Genomic DNA, 17,771 nt, shown 5'->3' with positions numbered 1-17,771 from the left:
ACTATGCATCTCCTGTTACAAATTCAGTCTTTCAATACCCGTTTAGTACAAGACACCTCAGCAGTCCTCCTGTCAAAATCACTGCATCAGTGCAAATGTCATATCCAAATCACCTGTCACGCAAAACTTCTTAGAGCACATAACAACAGATATGGAGCATGCAGAAGTAGAAAAGTAGTAAGTTTAATAAGCATTGCCATAGAAACCTCCAGCAGCACGCACAGAAACACAATACAGTGAAGATGGAATTTGACCGATGGCTTTTTGTCAGACAGAAAAACAATCCTTCTAGATCAGTGTTTCTCAGCCGCTGATCCAGGGAGCAACGGTCGGCTGTGAGACATCTGAAACAGCCCGTGGAACAGCTGCAGAGAAGACTGGCTTGTGTTTTAGGCAGGAGAGGAGGGAATAGTTTTATATTTTTTGTATTTTCAATACAAAATTCTTACATGCAGGCAAGAAAGGAATCAACAAAATCAAAAATAAGAGCAGTAAGTGAGCAATCAAACCTCAGCCTAATTTGTATTTCATTGCAACTAAAACCTCCTATGGCATTACCGCACAGTACAATCCTCAGATTGTATTCAATGAGGTCAGATGTCTCTTTGGACTTGAAAAGGTTGAGACACAGCGTTTTAGATGACAGATAGTTGGCAGATAATAAGATGGAAGACAAATGGAAGACGAGGATTTCTGAAGGACAAAGTAAGATGACAAGATAACCAGCATATATGATTATAGAAAGAAATCAAAATTGACCAGAGAAAAACACCCTTGTCTTAGATATTTTAAAGTGTACAGAAAGATTCAGGGAACAAAAACTTCAGCACACAGACTTTTTATTTTGACAATTAGGAATCATAAACTAACACAAAATATTCTAAGAACTCTAATTCTCTAGAGAAGTCTCTAATACTAAATTTATAGAGCGTGAACCTGCTTTTGTACCCAGTAATAAGAGCCATAAAGAGCATTAGGTAATCACAAATTCAACCCCTTAAGTATACTAAAAGCTCCAGCATTTGATTAGGCTTAATCACATCCTTCTAATGCTGCTAACTCAGAACCTCGTCAGTACTATTGCAACTATTTAACAGACATTTTCAGGCGCCCAGAAACAGTTACACAGTGCTCATACTTACTTGAATCCTCCCATCTGAGAAGGTGCAACTTCCAAGCAGAATAGTACAGAAATCCCAGTACCAGAAAGAGGCAGAGGGCTAGCAGCAGGTTACGCATAAACACCAACAGTCCCATCTTCACATTAAATCTGCTCTTCTACATGACCTGAGAAAGAAAAACTATGTTGAGGTTGGAGCCACCTTCTCCAACAGTCATCCTTCCAAAACATGCCATCCCACACCCACCGTAACGCACAGATCCAAAACCGTGCTCTCCACAAGATAAAATACACCAATCACCCCATCCGCATTGGGGAAATAAGAACTACCACCCCCAGCCGCTGCCTTTTTTTTGTGTCACAAGGGTAAATGCCGTTCCGGAGCGGCAGGAGGTCACCGCAACACGGTGACAAGGCACCAGCCCAACTCCCTCTTCACACTTACGCCCCAGCCCGCTACAGATAACCAGTCCCAGAGCCGGCACAGCCGAGGAGGCCTGGCGAGCACAGGAAAGCCCAGACTTGCCACAAAGCAAACCCAGGGGCTGCCCGGGGGTGTCCCGGGCACAGCGGGGCCCGCAGGAGCTGGGCCCCCGGCCGGGAGCAGCGCAGGTCCCGCGGCGGCAGGGAGGAGACACGCTACCCTGAAGGCTGAGACGGCACCGGGGGAGCAGGGCCCGCACGGCCCGAGCAGGACGGCAGCTGGCCGCCGGCTGACAGCTGCCAACGGCCGGCTAGAATCCGGCTGGAATCTGAACGGGCAACGGCACCGCCGCCGCCAGGCACCCCGCCGCCTGCCGGGCCCCGCTCGCCCAAACGCCGTCGGGCCGCTGAGGCCGGCCCTGCCCTCGCCCTCCCTCGCCCCCCTCCGCCCCTCCTCACCCGGCCGCCGCCGGCTCTGGGCGCTCGGCCGCCGGCTGCGACCACCGGGCGCGGGGCTGCGGACACCGCCATGCCGGGCGCGGCGCAGCGGGACCGGCCGCCGCCGCCGCGGCGCTGAGGGGCACAGCGGCCGCCAATGGGGCGCCGGGGCGGGGCGCCGCACCGCCCACCCGCTCGCATAGCGGCCGCCGCCGGCCAATGGGGCGGTGCGGGGGGCCGCGCCCGCAGCCTATCGCGGGAGGCGCCCGCAGCCAATGGCGGGCGGGCGGGCGGCAGGGGGTCCGCCGCCGCAGGGGCGCTGCGGCAGGGCGGTGGCGCGCATGCGCGGAAACCCCCCGCCACACCACCCCCCCCCACCCCCCCCATGCCCGCCAGCGCTGCGCGGCGCTGGATGCAGCGCTCGGCTGCACCGCGCTGGGACCGCTCCTCCGGCACTGCACCGCTCTCATCCCCGCCTCCCATCACTGGCACGGCACTGCACTGCTCTGCACTGGTACCGCTCCTCTGGCACTGCGCCACTCTCATCCCCCCTCCCGTCACTGGCACTGCACTGCTCACCTTCCCCTGTCACTGCACTGCTCTGATCCCTCCACCCGTCACTGGCACTGCACTGCTCACCTTCCCCTGTCACTGCACTGCACTCATCCCCCCTCCCACCACTGGTGCTACACTGCACCGCACCGCTCTGATCGTTGTACCATTTTGGCACACACACGCCCCATCGCTGCACCACACTGCCCTCTTCCATCACTGCACTGCACCCTCCCCACACTTCCAGTGGCTGGACGGCGCTGCTCCGCATCTCCCCAGTCACTGCCTGGCATTGCTCCCTCAAATCACAGCTGCACTTCCCATCACTCATTGGCACCTCCAAACCACTGCAGTGCCTTCAGGTGCTCCACGATGCCATTCCTTCCTCCAGGCATGGCACTGCAGGGCCCCTCCAGGCACCACACCGCCTGTCAAGCTCCGCATTGTCACATTGCTCCAGCTGCAGCACTGCACTGCACAACACCGCACCTTCCTACAGCTGCGACACCTCCAAATCTTGCAGTCACTGCAGCCAGGGCACGGTCCCACCTCACCCTCCCACCCGGCTGCTGCATCCCAACAGGGACACTGCATGGCCTCACCTCTAGTCACTGCATCGCAGTGTACTGCATTTTTGCTGCACTCCCCAACCTCCAAGCATTGCTCAGCACAGCCTCTCACCACTGCTCTGCTCTGCCTAGTCTAACCTAGAGCCACTGCACTGAGCAGCCCAAGCCGGTCACTGCACCGCACTGCACCTAGCTGTGCTACCCTGCCCAGTTTAGCACCCAGTCACTGCCCCGAGTCACTGCCTTCACACTATCCTCCAACTTCTGCAGATCCTCACACCGCACCATACCCAACAAGGTCCTGCCCAGCCACTGCAAGGCACTGCATCACCTCCCTGGGCTTCCCAGTGTTGCACAGCCTCCACCACTGGACCACGCTGGGCTGCACAGCCCACCCCAGCTGCCCTCCCACAGCAGAGCACGAATCACACCGCAGAGCCAACACCACTTCCACGCGATTCCTGGTATGTTACAGTCTCCACCTCCATCCTGCAAGGCTGCCAGCCCGCATCTCACCCTCCCCACAGCATCACCCTCTTCACTGCTGGCCCCACAGTCTTGCTGGGTAGCCCTAATACTCGTTGAGCACAGGGCAAGTGAGAAACACAAGTATAAGGCAGCACAGGGAGGGAATGATAAACAGTTAGGGAAATTATTAGGCACAGAGGGCAAACATCATCAGAAAGGAAAAAGACCATCAGGAATAAACTTGCATCTTCAGGACAGTAAAGGAGCCCAGTGATTTTCTGTTTCCACCCTCTGTGAGTCACTGATAACACAAGGTAAACAAAAAGCCACGTGAGTTTAAGTGAAACTAAGTAGGATCGTGTCCAGCGTGGTGGCAGTTCCTGCTGCCAGCGAGCCCAAGTGCCGATGCTGACTGACACACACCACCTCGGACGGCACAGGACTGGCTGAGCACTGCCCAAGCCCATCCCGGGCACTTGGTGAGAGGCAGAGCCCATGCAGGTTGCAGGGAGAGCTGGCAGGGGCTCACACAGCTCCACTTTGTGTTCAGCATGGATGAAATTAGTGTGACATGGCTGCATGTGCTGCACTCGTGCAGCCGGGCTCATAGATACCCTCTGCCTCTCTGCAGAGACACATGCTTCTCTGGCATCCAGTTGGGTCTTTTTTATACCAATAACAACTTCTAGACGCAGCGCAGGAGCCAAACAGACTTGTGCCAACACCCAGGTATCACTGGCACCAATATCCCCCCGAGGAGGTGCACAGAGAAGGGCCACGACCACATCCACACAGTCCCATCCATCTGCAGGCCTGCCCACCCCACCGCTGCCTGGACCGATCCCCATCTCCCTGGGGCTGACCCACTGGGGACACAGTTGCGCTCACCCAGCCAAGGCAGATCCCTTCCCTCTGGTTTCATGGCGAACCGGTGCATGGCTGGGCTGGGCACCTCCTTCACTGGCCCCCACTCAGCCACAGGCTCATTTCCTCCAATAACCCCACCGACTCCTGCACCGCGGCGTGCCTGGCTGGACCTCGGCTTTGCTTTACAAACGCTTCGGCTCCTCTTTTTGCCTCTTCATCCCTCCAGCTGCATAAGCTGGGTCTCTTCTCCCTGCCACCCTGGTGACACAGATCTGCTTGCGACGCCTGCTGCCGCCGTGCCACATCCGCTCTGACCATCCTCAAACCTCACCTAAACCGCCCTGATTCTAAGACTTGTGCGCTCAGAGTTTAAACCCTGCGGTCTGCAGGCACAGCGGGTGATCTGGTTTTTCTGATGAGATAAGCAGGACCTACAGCATGAAGCCAGATAGCGACAAGGCTGGGGCTTGCTCCTGAGCTCGCGTTTGTCACTTGGGAAACTCTACCTGGTGTTATCAGGTGTCAGCACTCTGGAAAGAGCCCAGGATAAAGTCACGCTTCTTGCCAGGCTGGAAAAAAACTCGGGACGTGAGTGCCATGCCTCAATGGAAATCAGGTACCAGCTCCCAGCAGCTGTCTAACGGCCACGAGATGAATTAAGGCAATGATTAGTGGAGTGATTTGGTTCGAGTAGCAGGGCTTTAGTCTGAACATGTTCCTACTTAGCTTACATGTTTCATTCGCAGGCAGATGTCAAGCTGGATGTTGCTAGGAGATCGACAGCAGGGGAATAATTAAGTCTGATTAAATCCTATCATATTGCTGTGCCACTTTCCAGAATGCTCTGGAGCTTTTCAAAGCCAAACTGACCAAATGAAAGGGCAAGAGCTGCAGCTTGCCCTGCTCAACAAAAACCCGCTTGTGGTCGACCCGCCGAGCCCTGGGGCAGTGCCCGCAGCTGCCCACGTCTCTGCAGAGCCTTTCCTGCAGCAACGCTGGCCATGGGCTGGAAAAAGAAGGCTCTGGCAGAGGGCACAGCTGGTGGCTGCGTTATCTGGTAACTCAGGATGGTCGGTGCCCGGAGCAAGTGGTGAGGGGTCCTGTACCCCATGTCCCTGCATCAACCCTGCATGCTGCCTGGGGGGCTCACGTCGGACTAGGCATAACCCGGTGCCCTCCGCACATATAGCGCACCTGGGTCAAAGCTGTGTGAGGGGGCCAGGAGCTGGTTCAGCCATTCACATCCCTCGAGGGTTTTCGGCACGTGGAGGTGACCATCAGCAACGCTTCCTCCTTTCCTTCCTCTGGAAGGAGCCCTCCCGGGACATGCCAAAATTGTTCTGCAAACACACCTCACACGTGGTGCTGAGCACCACGGGGCGTTCCCACTGGAATGATGCCTGCTTGCATTTTTCTTTCATGGTGGCTGAGCCGCGCATTATACGGGGTGACACGTAAAGGCAAATAACAGCTACAGGTTCTTTTCCCATCAGTAAATAAAGTTATGCTGTAACTATCTGCATCGGTTGCCGAACACACACACATCAGCCTCCGGGCTCCCTCTGTAGCGAGACTGCTAATCTCATTTTGATTCTCTGCCCTATAAAAATTCTCATTCTAATACTCACGCTGTAATCCTTCTTCCCAAATTACATGTCATCAAATCAGACCTGATACTAATTAACATAGTATTTTATTATTAATTAAATACCACTAAATGCTACAGCAAAGATCTCTTTCCAGTAAAGGCTAGATAGAGATTACCTCTGCTGATGCACAGGCTTGGGGAATGCGACCTGGGCTGTAAGACACTCGTATTTTGTCTTTATCTCTCTGGCCAAACATCTCACACACTCATTGCGTATTATTCTTAAACACAGGCTCTGAGCATGATGAGTCTGTGGATGGCATTTTACATTTCTGGTGCTCTGGCTACTCTAAGAAGAGAAATGCTGAACAGCATTGTCAGCAGTCCCACAGAAAACAAGCTGAAACAAGCTGGACTTGGCTGAAAAATTCTGCCACCCTCCAGATGTTTTCAACAGCGAACAGCTGCACTTACCGCTACGGGCGCAGGTGAACACCCGGAGCCTGCCCGAACGGCTCCCCGAGCGCGCAGCCTGGCCGGACCGCGTTTCCCAAGGTCTTCCTCAGCTGAAATGATCCAAAGGTCCTGCCTGACACGCGGCCGTAGGAGAGTGAGCAGCCGGCCAGCACACCACTCAGCGCTTCATCTCCTTGCATTAATTCCAATACGCTACGTTTGGTTCGCGCATATTTTCCAAGAAAGGAGGTAGGCTGGATTTGAAGACAAGCGTTGGAGACTCCCACCTTTCTGGGTCTGTTTCAGGAGTCCCTCACCCTCACGTTCAGAAGAGCATCCCACATCCCTGTGTCTGGCTTCAGCTTGCAGACATACCATTTTGTTCTGCCTTCTGCTTGATTAAAGAGCCTTTCAGAGCTTGGCATTTTCTCTTTGTGACACTGCACATATGCTGCAAGCAACCCCCCTCTCATCCATCTTTCTGATAAGCTAAATATACCGAGTTGCTTAATTCTCTTACTGCCAGGCTTTTCCTCCTACCCTCAAGCCATTTTTTGCGTTTATGCTCTACACAGCCTCTCTGATTTTCCTGAAGCCTTTTCAAGACGTAGAATCCCACAATGAGCCTCCCTAATGCTTTGACACAGGGATTAAATCTGCCTTTTCCTATTCTCTGTCTCAAAGGGCTGCATTGGTCCTTTCTGCCAGAGCATCAGACGAAGCATTCAGGCAGGATTGTCCTAAATCTTTTCCAGACCTGACACTGGCAGGTTAGAGCCGCCTGGCCTGGGCAGCACACGGCTCAGCTGCACACCCAGGACCATGATGCGTGGAGCTGGGTGGTGGAGGACACCTCCACTCCCCACACAAGTCCCTCGCCTGCTCCCTACTGGGATCACGGGTGTCGTGGCTGCCTCTCCAGCAGCATCCCAGGCCAATCCGCAAAGGCGGGCTTGCACCTGCAGCAAGCACAAGGCGGGCGCCATGCCCACAGGTCCTCAGCGGAATGAGAGACCTTCTGCAGGCCAGAATCCGGTGGGATTTCCCTCTGGCCAGCGGTTATTTCACCTGGGCAGCCAGTGGCTCCTTTTCCCAGCATGTTCCTGCAGGTGCACGTCGCCTGTCCAGGGCCAGGCACAGACCCCGCCGCAGGGGAGAGGGGTGCCACTTTTGGGGGGGGATTTAGGAAGCTGAGCCTGGGAGCAAGGTGTGCTGAACCGCAGTGAGCTCCCTGGGAGCAGACATCCCAACTCTCAGTAGGTGAACTGTGCTGTGAAACAGAGGAGAGCACGGAACCGAGTGGTGCCCGCCGGCGTTCAGGCTGGTTTGGGTGTGCTGTCAGGGAAATATTTCGCAATGCCTCTTGACATTTTCCCCAACCTGCTCTCAGTGACAGGAGTTGCTGAGGAATCTGGTGCAGTGCCTAGTTACTGGGCTGCACACCACGAAAACAGCTTCTCAAAAATAATAAGCTGGGTGGAGTTTCCAGCTTTAGTTCTGTCTCTTAAAGAAACTCAGATAGAAGCTCAAATAGTCCTTGTATATTTGCCATTTGAAGGGTTTTCTTTCTCCCTCAATGAAACGTACCTGAGCCATGGGAGTGAAACGGGGGACCTTACCCAGCCCATGTGCCACCACTGGGTATCACAGCAGGTTTCCTTGCACTGGTGCTGCGGGAATGTGGAAGGAACCCAGCTCCAGCTGTGCCCGCGCTGCCTCTTGGGGCCAGGGGAGCACACAACCGGATTGCTGCCCTTGAGTTTCTGGGACAACTGCTGAATAAGCCTGAATTTCTGACACGGTTAGAGCTGCGATAGCCATGAACCCTGATGGGCTCATCCCGAGCCCTCCATCCAGGCATCGCCCCATCCCCTTTCATGCCATAAAAATAGCTGAAAGGGACAGGCAGGGCAGGCAGATCCGGTCCAGCCGCTGCCTCCTCTGGAACAGCCATGGCAGGAGTGACCCTGTCTCATGTGCTGTCGCAGAGGATAGGGATATTTGGCACAGCAGTGGCACAAGGAGAGGCTGCAGCTCCCCAAACAAGCCACATTCATGCCACAGGCCCAGCTAGTTCACAAACGACATTTTGATGACATAATCTTGGGCTCTCCTAAACACACGTGTTAATTTTTAACAAATGCTGGACTGGTGTGAGGCCAGTGTAATTCAAAGAGCCAAAGTGATGTGCAGGGAAATGGCAGAGAGACCCAGACTGCTGCCGGGGAGGTGAGAGCACAGCTAAGGGCATCCTGGGGGCTGCGTTACACAGCATGGACCTTGCAGGGAAACTCCTCCCTGGGCAAAAGGAAAGGTCTTGGCTGGTAAGAGCAGGAGCATCTATATAGCACACTTCAGCTTCTCCCCTGCCATCAACAATGACATAGGATTTTAATTAAAAGCATGTATTACAAAGAATTAATAAGGCTCACGATAGATTAACAACTATGCGCATTAATAGTTTTGTTTTGAAGTCTGTCAGTGTGCCAAGTCTTAATGGGGAGACATCAACAACGGGGAGCGTACCTAGACACCCAGTGACCGTTTCCTGGTCCAGGGCTATTTAATAGTTTTTAAAATCAATTGTCTAGATGACAAGGTGAAAGCTTACATTTGTGGCTGATAAAATTCTGAACAGGCTGTTTGCCGCTACAGCGCGAGCCGAATGGCCTGATAAAACGATCACAACCCACGGCACTGTAATGGGCTGCAAAGGAAGGTACGTGGGTACAGAGAGGACAGACTGTTCTGCAGGGTGGAGGAGCTCCCAGAAAGCGGGGCGGGGGGGGTGGAATTAAGGAGAAAAAAAAAAAACCAACAAAAAAGAGAGCTGTCCCCACACACAACTGCTGCTATGAGCCTGCATCGCAGCGCCATGGCTCCAAGAGCCAGAGGTGCATGGAGGGGATTTCCGAGCAGATGCACGGCAGGACTTGTGCCGCTCTACAGCCCTGGCAAAGCCAGCCTGACGTCTGCTCCAGCTCTCCAGACTTCAACACGGACACAGAAATCCTGAGGAACTGCGACGGTACTGTGAAAAAGGAGCTAAGGCTTGGGAATGCAGCAAATAAGGCTGTGCAAGGTGTGAAGAGCGTGGGCTCCTCCGCTGCCCCTGGAGAAGGTCTCCTTGCTGATGCGGGGGGACAGAGCACTGCTATGGGGCAGTGTGTCAGCTCGGCAGAAGGGGGTGGGGGGGGTCCAAAGGTGCACAGTTGATGCAAAAACTCAAGCCTGAAATTAAATACATTTCTTTGCAACACGGCTGCTGAAGGCTGAAGGAGCAGCCACCCCCAGTGTGCAGCAGCTTGCACGTAAGATTAGATAGTCTCGAGTTTTAATATGATTGTTCATTCTCTGTGGCTGGAGGAAGGGCTGTCGCATGGTCACGCTTGTTGTTTCGCCCTGGTCCGTATGCAAACCTGGGTTCACCCCTCCTGCCCGGGTACGTGCGGGGAAGCTCCTCGTCTCCTGTCCAAGCAGCTCCAGCAGCAAAGAGGAGGCCAGGAGTGAGCCCTGCGTGCTGGAGAAGGCAGTGAGGAGGGTATGGACGAGCTCAGCCTGAGGACAGTCATCTTGACCTGCTCTTCCAGCTCATGCACGTGGTTTTTTTAGAAGAAAGCACGACTCAGCCTGACCTGGTTCCGCGGCACTACACTGCTCACAAGCGCGGGCTGCCTGCCTGCAGCAGTGCTCATGTCCAGCCCTTTACCCAGGGAATGCCACGTTTCCAGCCTGGAGCTTCAGTTCTTTTTTAATTAATTGCACTAGCAAGCCCTTGTGCAGCTTCAGCTGGCCCGTTGTGATGGAGCCACACGGCCACTGGGCTCCTCTTTTCAGTCTGCTACCTGATCTCCAGCTGCTCCCTGGTGCCTCTGACCCCGAGCTAACACACCAGCGACCTTCACCCAATGCAGCAACCAGCTTTGGTTAAGCTAAGCGAGCTGGTGCCAAAACCCACAGCGTAAACGCAAGCAGCCCACAGCTCTGCCGTTATCAGTCCCGGCTTCGGGTTTACAAACCTCTCCCATTTGCGTCGCTCTGATCACTTCCCTGCGTGCCCCAAGGAAATGGCTGTGAGCCAGCGTCAGTCCCAGGTGAGCCCCACTCCCTGGCAGCTGAATCATGCCCTATTCAAAATTTGATGATGTCATTTGTCATTATTTCAGACACAGATCGTGGCCACGTGCCCTTTTTTTGCTGGGCTGGGGCAGAAGTGATAGCATGGGTACGAGCACACTTCTTTGGAATCAGTCGTTTCACATCGCCTTTGCTGCCCCCATTCCTTGCGTGATTTGTTGTAAAAAGCATTGATTTTGCAGCACAGGAGGTTGTACTGCGGGATGGTCGGACACACTGCTGTGATAAGCAGCTCCCAGGGCATGTCTCGCCTGCAGAGCCACAGGCTGTACCCTCTCTGTGGGTGAGTGCCCCTTCTCGAAACGCTCTGTGATGCACCAAGGGACATAAAACCCCCCAGGATGCAGAGCCATGCGCCCAGAGTGAAGACACTCCTTGCGGCATCCCAGCCCCTGCTCACCCAAGACTGGGATAAGTGCGATGCTCGGGAAAGGGACGAAGGAGAGGGGAGGCAGCAGCGAGGGCGGGGGGCGAGGAGAGGCAGTGGGAGGAAAGGGAAAGTGCCAGACAACTCGACGACTTTGCGCAAATCCTGCCCGTCACGGGGAAGGCGGTGGGAGGAGGTGCTGGAGCTGCCGGTGCAGGTGCTTTACCCGTGGGCACGAGAGCGGGTGCCTGGCATGGGGCGCTGGGCTGGCAGGGGCCCAGCTGAGGCGGCCCTGACGTGTCCTAGTGTCTGCCCTGCTCCTGGGTGCTGAAGCGTATCCAGAAGGAAGGAGAGACGCCACGTGGCATGGGGTGGGCCATAGGGCAGAGCAGGGCCAGCATGGGGGGTGCAGGGGCTGGGTGCGTGGGTCTGCACCACACTCACCCTGCGCTGCAGGATGCGGCCGAGGTTTCGAGCTCTGGCTGCGGGGCAGGAGCACGCTGGTTTTGGAGAGTCAGCATCTGTGTCAACCTGTGTATTCTTGCAGCCGCTTTTTGTCACACAGAGTTAGCACAATCAGGGGGAAGTGTCTGCAGGTGCTGTGTTTGCTGGCAGCACCTGGGCCAACAGCAACCATGAGACGGCAGCTGCCAGCCATAGGCAAGGGACACGGTCGGAGGGGGGGGCTGCTGCAGCACAGCAAACCTCCCCCAGTATATCACAGAATCACAGAATGGTTCAGGTTGGAAGGGACCTTAAAGATCATCCAGTTAAAACCCCCCTGCCATGGGCAGGGACACCTCCCACTAGACCAGGCTGCTCAAAGCCCCATCCAGCCTGGGCTTGAACACCTCCACCACCATTCGCACAATCCCACAGTGGTTGGTACGAGTGAGAACAGGACTAGGGGGACACTGGATCCTTTTGTAGCAAGAGGGGTCCTAAACAGCGTATATGCAGAGCTCCCAGCCACAGAGGACTCTGCCCCATCCCAGCAGCCACAGGGGAACAGCCAGGCCAGCAAGTCCCTCGTTTCCCATGTACCGCAGCTCAGAGGCAGCCGCAGGCCACCCACCTCAGCCACCAGCACACAGGGACCGAGCTCAGCCTCCCCAGCAAAGCTTCCCCTGGAAACCAACTCCCTGTGCCACAGGGGAGGGAGCCTGGAATTACCGCTAACGCTGGGGGAGGCTGGCAGGTCCACAGGGCAGCTGCTCAGGGCTGGCGCTTTCCAGGGCTCAGCACCCAGCGGAGGGAGGTTCGTGCCTGCAGCGGGGCCAGTCCTTCCAACACAGGGACTGGGGAAGCTAACCACAGCGAGCTGCCGGTGCCGATGGCATCCTCCCTGACAGGCTGGTTCCTGGTGGATGGGGTGGGTTAGCACTGATGATTTGCGCGGCCGCCCGGAAGGGTCCTGCATTCAGAGCCCAGCACCTACAGCCCATCTGGATTGGCGCGTCAGCCCTAGCATGAAGCTGGGCAGAGCAGCCAGCCCCAGCCCAGCTCTCCTTGGACCCAGCCGTAGATCCTGGCACTGCTGGGAGTGTTGGGCTCTCACCCCCCTTCACCAGCACCCAGGACACAGCCGTGGCTTGGCACTGTCGCCTCCCAGCAGTGATGTGTCACTGCCTGTGCCCAGAACATCAGGCACCCTCTTCATGCCAGGTACCCCCAGCAGTGCTGGGGGACCCGCAGCAAACAAGCCTGGCCAAGGAGGACAGCCTCCTGCCCCAGACCTCCTCTCCTCCAGCGTCTCACCGCACTTTCCTCTGTGCCAGCTGCATCCCCATCCAGGGGTCTGCCCAAAAGGGGAGTTTTTGGTCTGTTCCCTCCATAATGCTTTCCTGAGCCTCAGGCCCCACAGAAAAGAAAAGCTCCTCACCTGAAGGAGCTCCCATTTCTTCTGTGGTCACAGCAAGTGACGACATGCAAGCATGTTGCTGCCCACACTTCAGTCCCACATCATCTGCTCAGATATCTCCCTCCTCTTCCTTCACAAGCTGGGACACACTCTCAAGCTCAAGAGCTGGTGAGATCTGGAGATTAACCCGCTCTCTCAAGACCTGTGAAGCTGTGCAAGTCCAGAGGGAGAAGGATGGAGGTATCCTGCGCTAGCAGCTGCTCCCAGCAAGCCCAGAGCCACTGAACAGGGACAGTACTGCCTTTCCTGGGGTGATGTTTGTGGCTCCAGCCCACAGCACACTACGGCCCCGAGCAGCCTTGCCGGGTGTCCACGCTCCTCCCATCGCACCAGGCAGCTGCCGGTGGGAGAGGCATCTTGTGGTCCGGGTGTGGAGCGAGCCTGTCATCTCTCCGTCATCGGCGCAGCCAGGCCTAAAAATATCCTGGGAGTGGGTTGAGGGTGGTTGTGCTCCAGTTGCCGTTATGCAGATGGAAATGGCTGGTCCCTGTCAGCTCCTCTGCCCTGCACCAGCACAGGGTATTGGGATCCTGTGCTGTGCCTGGGTAATCCCCATAGTGGAGGCATGCCAGGGGCAGTGCTTGGCGCAGAGCATCCCGGCCAGGTGCAGCGTCATGGCTGGGGCTGTCCCAGCCAGGGGAGACAGGCAGTTCCCCAGGGATCATCCCTCCTGGGGGACAGAGCAGGGCAGGGAAGAGGGGAACAGGGGGTTTCACAGCCCGCTGCCATGAATCCCTTAACAACGGTGAAAGGGGGGTGCTGCCCTGCGACAAGTCGAAAGTGCACGCAGCCAGGCAAACTGACAGCACTGTGGGTGCAAGCGCGGTGGGACAGGGAGCTGGAGGGCAAGTTGGCAGAGCAGCAGCAAGGCAGGCTCAGACCTCAGCCCCCGGGAAAAGCCGGAGAAGCAGAAGAGCATGGCTGAGTTTGCAGCCCATCCAGGAAGAGGGCTGGCCTTGTGCCCTGCAACACTGTTAGCAAAGGGTAAAGCCGTCAGCTCCTCTCTTCCCATCCCGAATCCATGAGGGCTGACAGTGAGCATGGCCACTGATGCTGAGCCTCAGGCAATTGTCCACCCAATAGACCCGACTGAGTGGGAAAAGGAGCAGAGATGCTGCTGGAGGAGCCAGGAGGGACACACCAGCTGTTGTAGGAATGGCTTACAGGATGAGAGCACGAATCCAGCCCCAAGCAGAGACTCTGGCCCTGACACAGATTCATAGCCAGCAGGCAGAGCCCATGCCTTGCCCTAGGGATGCTAGTGGGTCAGAGCAGGAGGGAAGGCTGCTTTGGGAAGGCAAGCACAGCCCCAGCAGAGCTGCCTGACATATGGGGACAGGTTCATCAACCCACCCCCAGGCTGGTCCCCTACCACTCCAGTGTTCCCAGGAGAGCTGCTGCCCAGAAGGAGCCAGTGCTCAGGGCAGAGCACACCATGGCAGGGTAAACACCGGCCCCGCAGCACTGCCCTTGCAACAGGCGAGGGGCTCCTTCAGGGTCCAGCCCTACATGCAGCCCATGAGCCCAGTATCACACCGGGGCTGACAAGCTCCCACCCGGCTGCTCTGCCAGCTGCCATCTGAGCTCTCCTTGCACCCCAGTCCCACCAGCAGCCATGTCATCCCTCTGTAGCCATCTCTTCTCTCTCGCTCCAGAGCTGGTCAGCAAAATACCTGTCCAACCTCCTCCCAAAGCAAGAGCACAGGGAGCACAAGACGTTACCACCCAGCCCAGCATCCCACAGCCCTCTTGAGTGCACGAGCCCCTACTTACTTGCCTTCAGGATGTGTTTCATATGCTTTCAGCCACAGGACCTGAAGCACCCTCTGCATTCGCTGCCGCTGTGCATGACTGTGCTGGGGTGCATGGAGCCCACCAGCACCCACGTGTGCCCTCCGCCAGCTCACGAGTGGCTGCAGGGACTGTGGAAGAAGAGGGCTCAGGGCAGCCCTGGCCTCTGCTGCAGCATCCCTCCTGGCAGTACACAGAGACACATCTCTAGCAAGCTCCTCTGGCCTCCAGGATACCAGCCCAAGGGCCCATCGCAGCCAACGCCACCGTGACCACTGCTGGCCAGCTGCTGGGAGACTCCCTACATGCACCCAGCCCAGCCCACAGGCAGTGTGACCGCCCCCTGCCCTGAGCCACAAGCCCTGCTCCCTCCATCCGGACCTCCCCTGGTGCTGTGCTGTCCAAGAGGAACTGCCTGCTGCATCACCATGCAGCCAACTCACACTGATGTCATCCCAGCCAGGCTGGTGCCCCCAGGATGTCACAAGCATACTTGACCTCAAACCTGAAGTGCCACCTACTCACCTCCACCCCGTGCTGCGCTCCCGTCGAGAGCCCAGAGAGCAGGGCGACACCACCACAACCAAACCTCTCCCGGGCTGGTGACCCAGGGCTGAGGCCACATGGACCGGGCGGCAGCTCCCAGAGGGACACGCCCCAGGCACAGACCTGTCTCACTGCTCCTCACACCGGGATCCTTGGCAGAGCCATCCCCGGGGAGCAGAGCCTTGAGCAATCTCAGCCCCTGTAGGGCTGTGGGACAGGTTTTGCTGGGAGAGGGGTGAGACCAACGCACCTCTGAGGCACCGGGAAGGGCCCAGCCACAGCCAGGCATCCGTTCACTGGGAGGGGGGAAAAGTCTCCCCCAGCAGGTACCAGGCATCTCCCCAAAAAAGCTGTCCAAGGGCTCTTCTGTGCAGCAGCTCCTGAAGGAAGGATTGAGGTGCTCCAGGCTGCCTGGAGAAGGGGTGGGGATCTGCTGTGGGAGGCAAGGACAGCCCAGCTCCCAGGGATTGCCCCCCCGCAGCCTGGCCCTGCAGCTCTGGGAACCATCCCTGCAGCCTCAGCTCCGCCACCACATGACGAGGCCGCTCCTTCGCAGAGTCTGCACAGCCGGGCGAGGGACTGATCCAGGTCCCCCACAAACTGACGGAGGCTGGAGAACACAGTCAGGCAGGAGGGACCCTGGGCAGCTGCCTCAGGCATCATGGTCCAGGGCAGGAGCGCAGGAGCTGGGCTCCTGGGGAAAGATCCCCCCCACTGGTGCCAAAGATGCCCCACGCAGGCAAAAGCCCAGCCTAGATAAGGCAGGGTAGCGGGGCAGGAGAGACCTCACTGTGCTGGGACCCCTTCAGTACAGCTTGTCTGGAGAAGCCCTGAGCTCAGCTGGAGAAGGCGAGGAGTGAGAAGCCCTTCCTCGAGCAGGACCATCAGGTGCTGACGTGCCTGGCTCCCAGCCCGGCAGCTTGGAGCCGTGCAGCTCCCATGAACGCCGTCTTTATTCTCCCTGCCGCGCAGCCCTTGGCAGCCCCTCAGCTGCTCCGGCTGGGGAGGGACAAGAGCCAAGGTCTGTTTTTCTGTCCCTTTCCCCTTGCCAGGCTCTGCACAGCGCCGAGGGCCCATGTTGGGGCCTCCCTGCTGGGGACAGCGCTGCAGACCCCTGCTCCCACAGGGATCCAGGAGGAGCCTTTCACTTCCAACCAGTGAGAAAAAGCAGGGCTGCCCCCAGCCCCACTGCAAGGAGGGCCAAGGGTCCAAGTACATGCCCCATGTTACCCACCCGCATGCGAAGGAGAAAGGCGGAATAAGAGCATTAGCTTCCCTGCCAGCCTCTGTGGACACCAGCTGTTAAATGGTGTTTGGAAACATCAATCCAGCTGGAAATGGGAAAGCCAGAGAGGACTTGGGACAGATCCTTCTCTGGCTGCCAACACAACTGCTCCCTTCATCCTGCCCTGGCTCTGCTGGGCCTAGACAAGCAAAAGCTGCGTCCCCTGCTGCAGAGGCAAGCAGCCTGGGCAGCCACCCACCGCAGGCCACCGCAGCTCCAACCAGAGGGGCTGCTAAGCCCTTCGGTGCAGTTGCTTCTTGTCACCCATTCCCTTGCTCCCAGCAGAACAGCCCCCTGCCTGCAGCAGCAGCACACCGTTCCCATTTTCAATAGAGCTGGCTGCAAGTTACTGTCTCCTCTGCACATCCAACCTGCAGCCTGACAGCACCCACCACCCACACGCAAAGGCACCATGACCTGCACCCAGGACAGCGGCAGACAGAGTTGTTTCTTCTTCTTTTTTTTTTTTTTTTTTTTAAACTGCTTCTGGCTATCAGTAACAAAGTTTGAATTAACCCCTGTTTGCAGGGCTAGGCATGAGAATTAACCCAGAAGGTACAGAGATGTTGTGCTGAAGAGAAGCAGCAGCACTTGAGGAAATGAGAGTCCAAGCATATTAATTAACATTAACTCACATTAACAATCACCTGATCCCCATGTCCGAAGCTTCTCTGGAGGTCCAGGGGTGCAACACAGCCCCTGCCTCCCTAAATTCAGCAAGACTGTGGACTTGATCCATTATACTTCTTGAAGTAGTTCACTTTGGCTACAGCGTACTTGTATGTGATGTACCAGAGTGCGGTCACAGGCACTGCTTGGATGTGAGAGCGGCTGGTACAAATTCTTGAGCTGCAGAGACAGGTTTCTCTTAACTCTAGATGGAGGACTTCAGCCTGGGTATGGCAACATCTCAGCGCACCAGCCACCCACCTTGCCTACAGCCCGCAAGGAGGCAGCTCTTCCTTCAGCCATCAGTGTGGCTGAAGAGGACAGGATCCCAATTCCTGGGCTACTGGCTCCTCTTGCTGCATGAGGGGCCCACATGGGATACCCCAGGCAGTGATTCCCACCCGACTAACTCCCCCAGGTAAGGTGGACGAGCCCGGGCAGCAGGCCTGTTCTATTCCTCTCTTGCATTGCATACCGAAAGCGTTCACAGCCCACTGGAACCATTCATAAAAGTGAGAACTTTCCTGAACACAGAATTACAGGCCAAGGACACCTCTTTTCAGGCTCTCCTACC

General features: G+C 56.7%; 1 protein-coding gene across 5 annotated transcripts in view; it reads right to left on the bottom strand.

Moving 5' to 3' along the window:
- The window catches only part of ST3GAL3 (ST3 beta-galactoside alpha-2,3-sialyltransferase 3), a 188,454-nt gene extending 186,332 nt beyond the window's left edge, over nt 1-2,122 (bottom strand). For all 5 annotated transcript variants that reach the window (XM_054211301.1, XM_054211303.1, XM_054211302.1 and 2 more), the window contains exons 1-2: nt 2,003-2,122; nt 1,143-1,287 (exon numbers count right to left, since the gene is read on the bottom strand). In XM_054211301.1, coding sequence (XP_054067276.1) covers nt 1,143-1,257 — 115 coding nt within the window. In that variant the 5' untranslated portion in view covers nt 1,258-1,287; nt 2,003-2,122. The remainder of the gene's footprint in view (nt 1-1,142; nt 1,288-2,002) is intronic.
- Nucleotides 2,123-17,771: the final 15,649 nt, after the last annotated feature.

The sequence above is a fragment of the Rissa tridactyla genome, chromosome 8 (assembly GCF_028500815.1).
Source record: "Rissa tridactyla isolate bRisTri1 chromosome 8, bRisTri1.patW.cur.20221130, whole genome shotgun sequence".
Taxonomy (NCBI): Eukaryota; Metazoa; Chordata; class Aves; order Charadriiformes; family Laridae; genus Rissa; species Rissa tridactyla.
The sequence above is the reverse complement of the archived record's forward strand: the minus strand, read 5'-3'. Positions and strand labels throughout refer to the sequence as shown.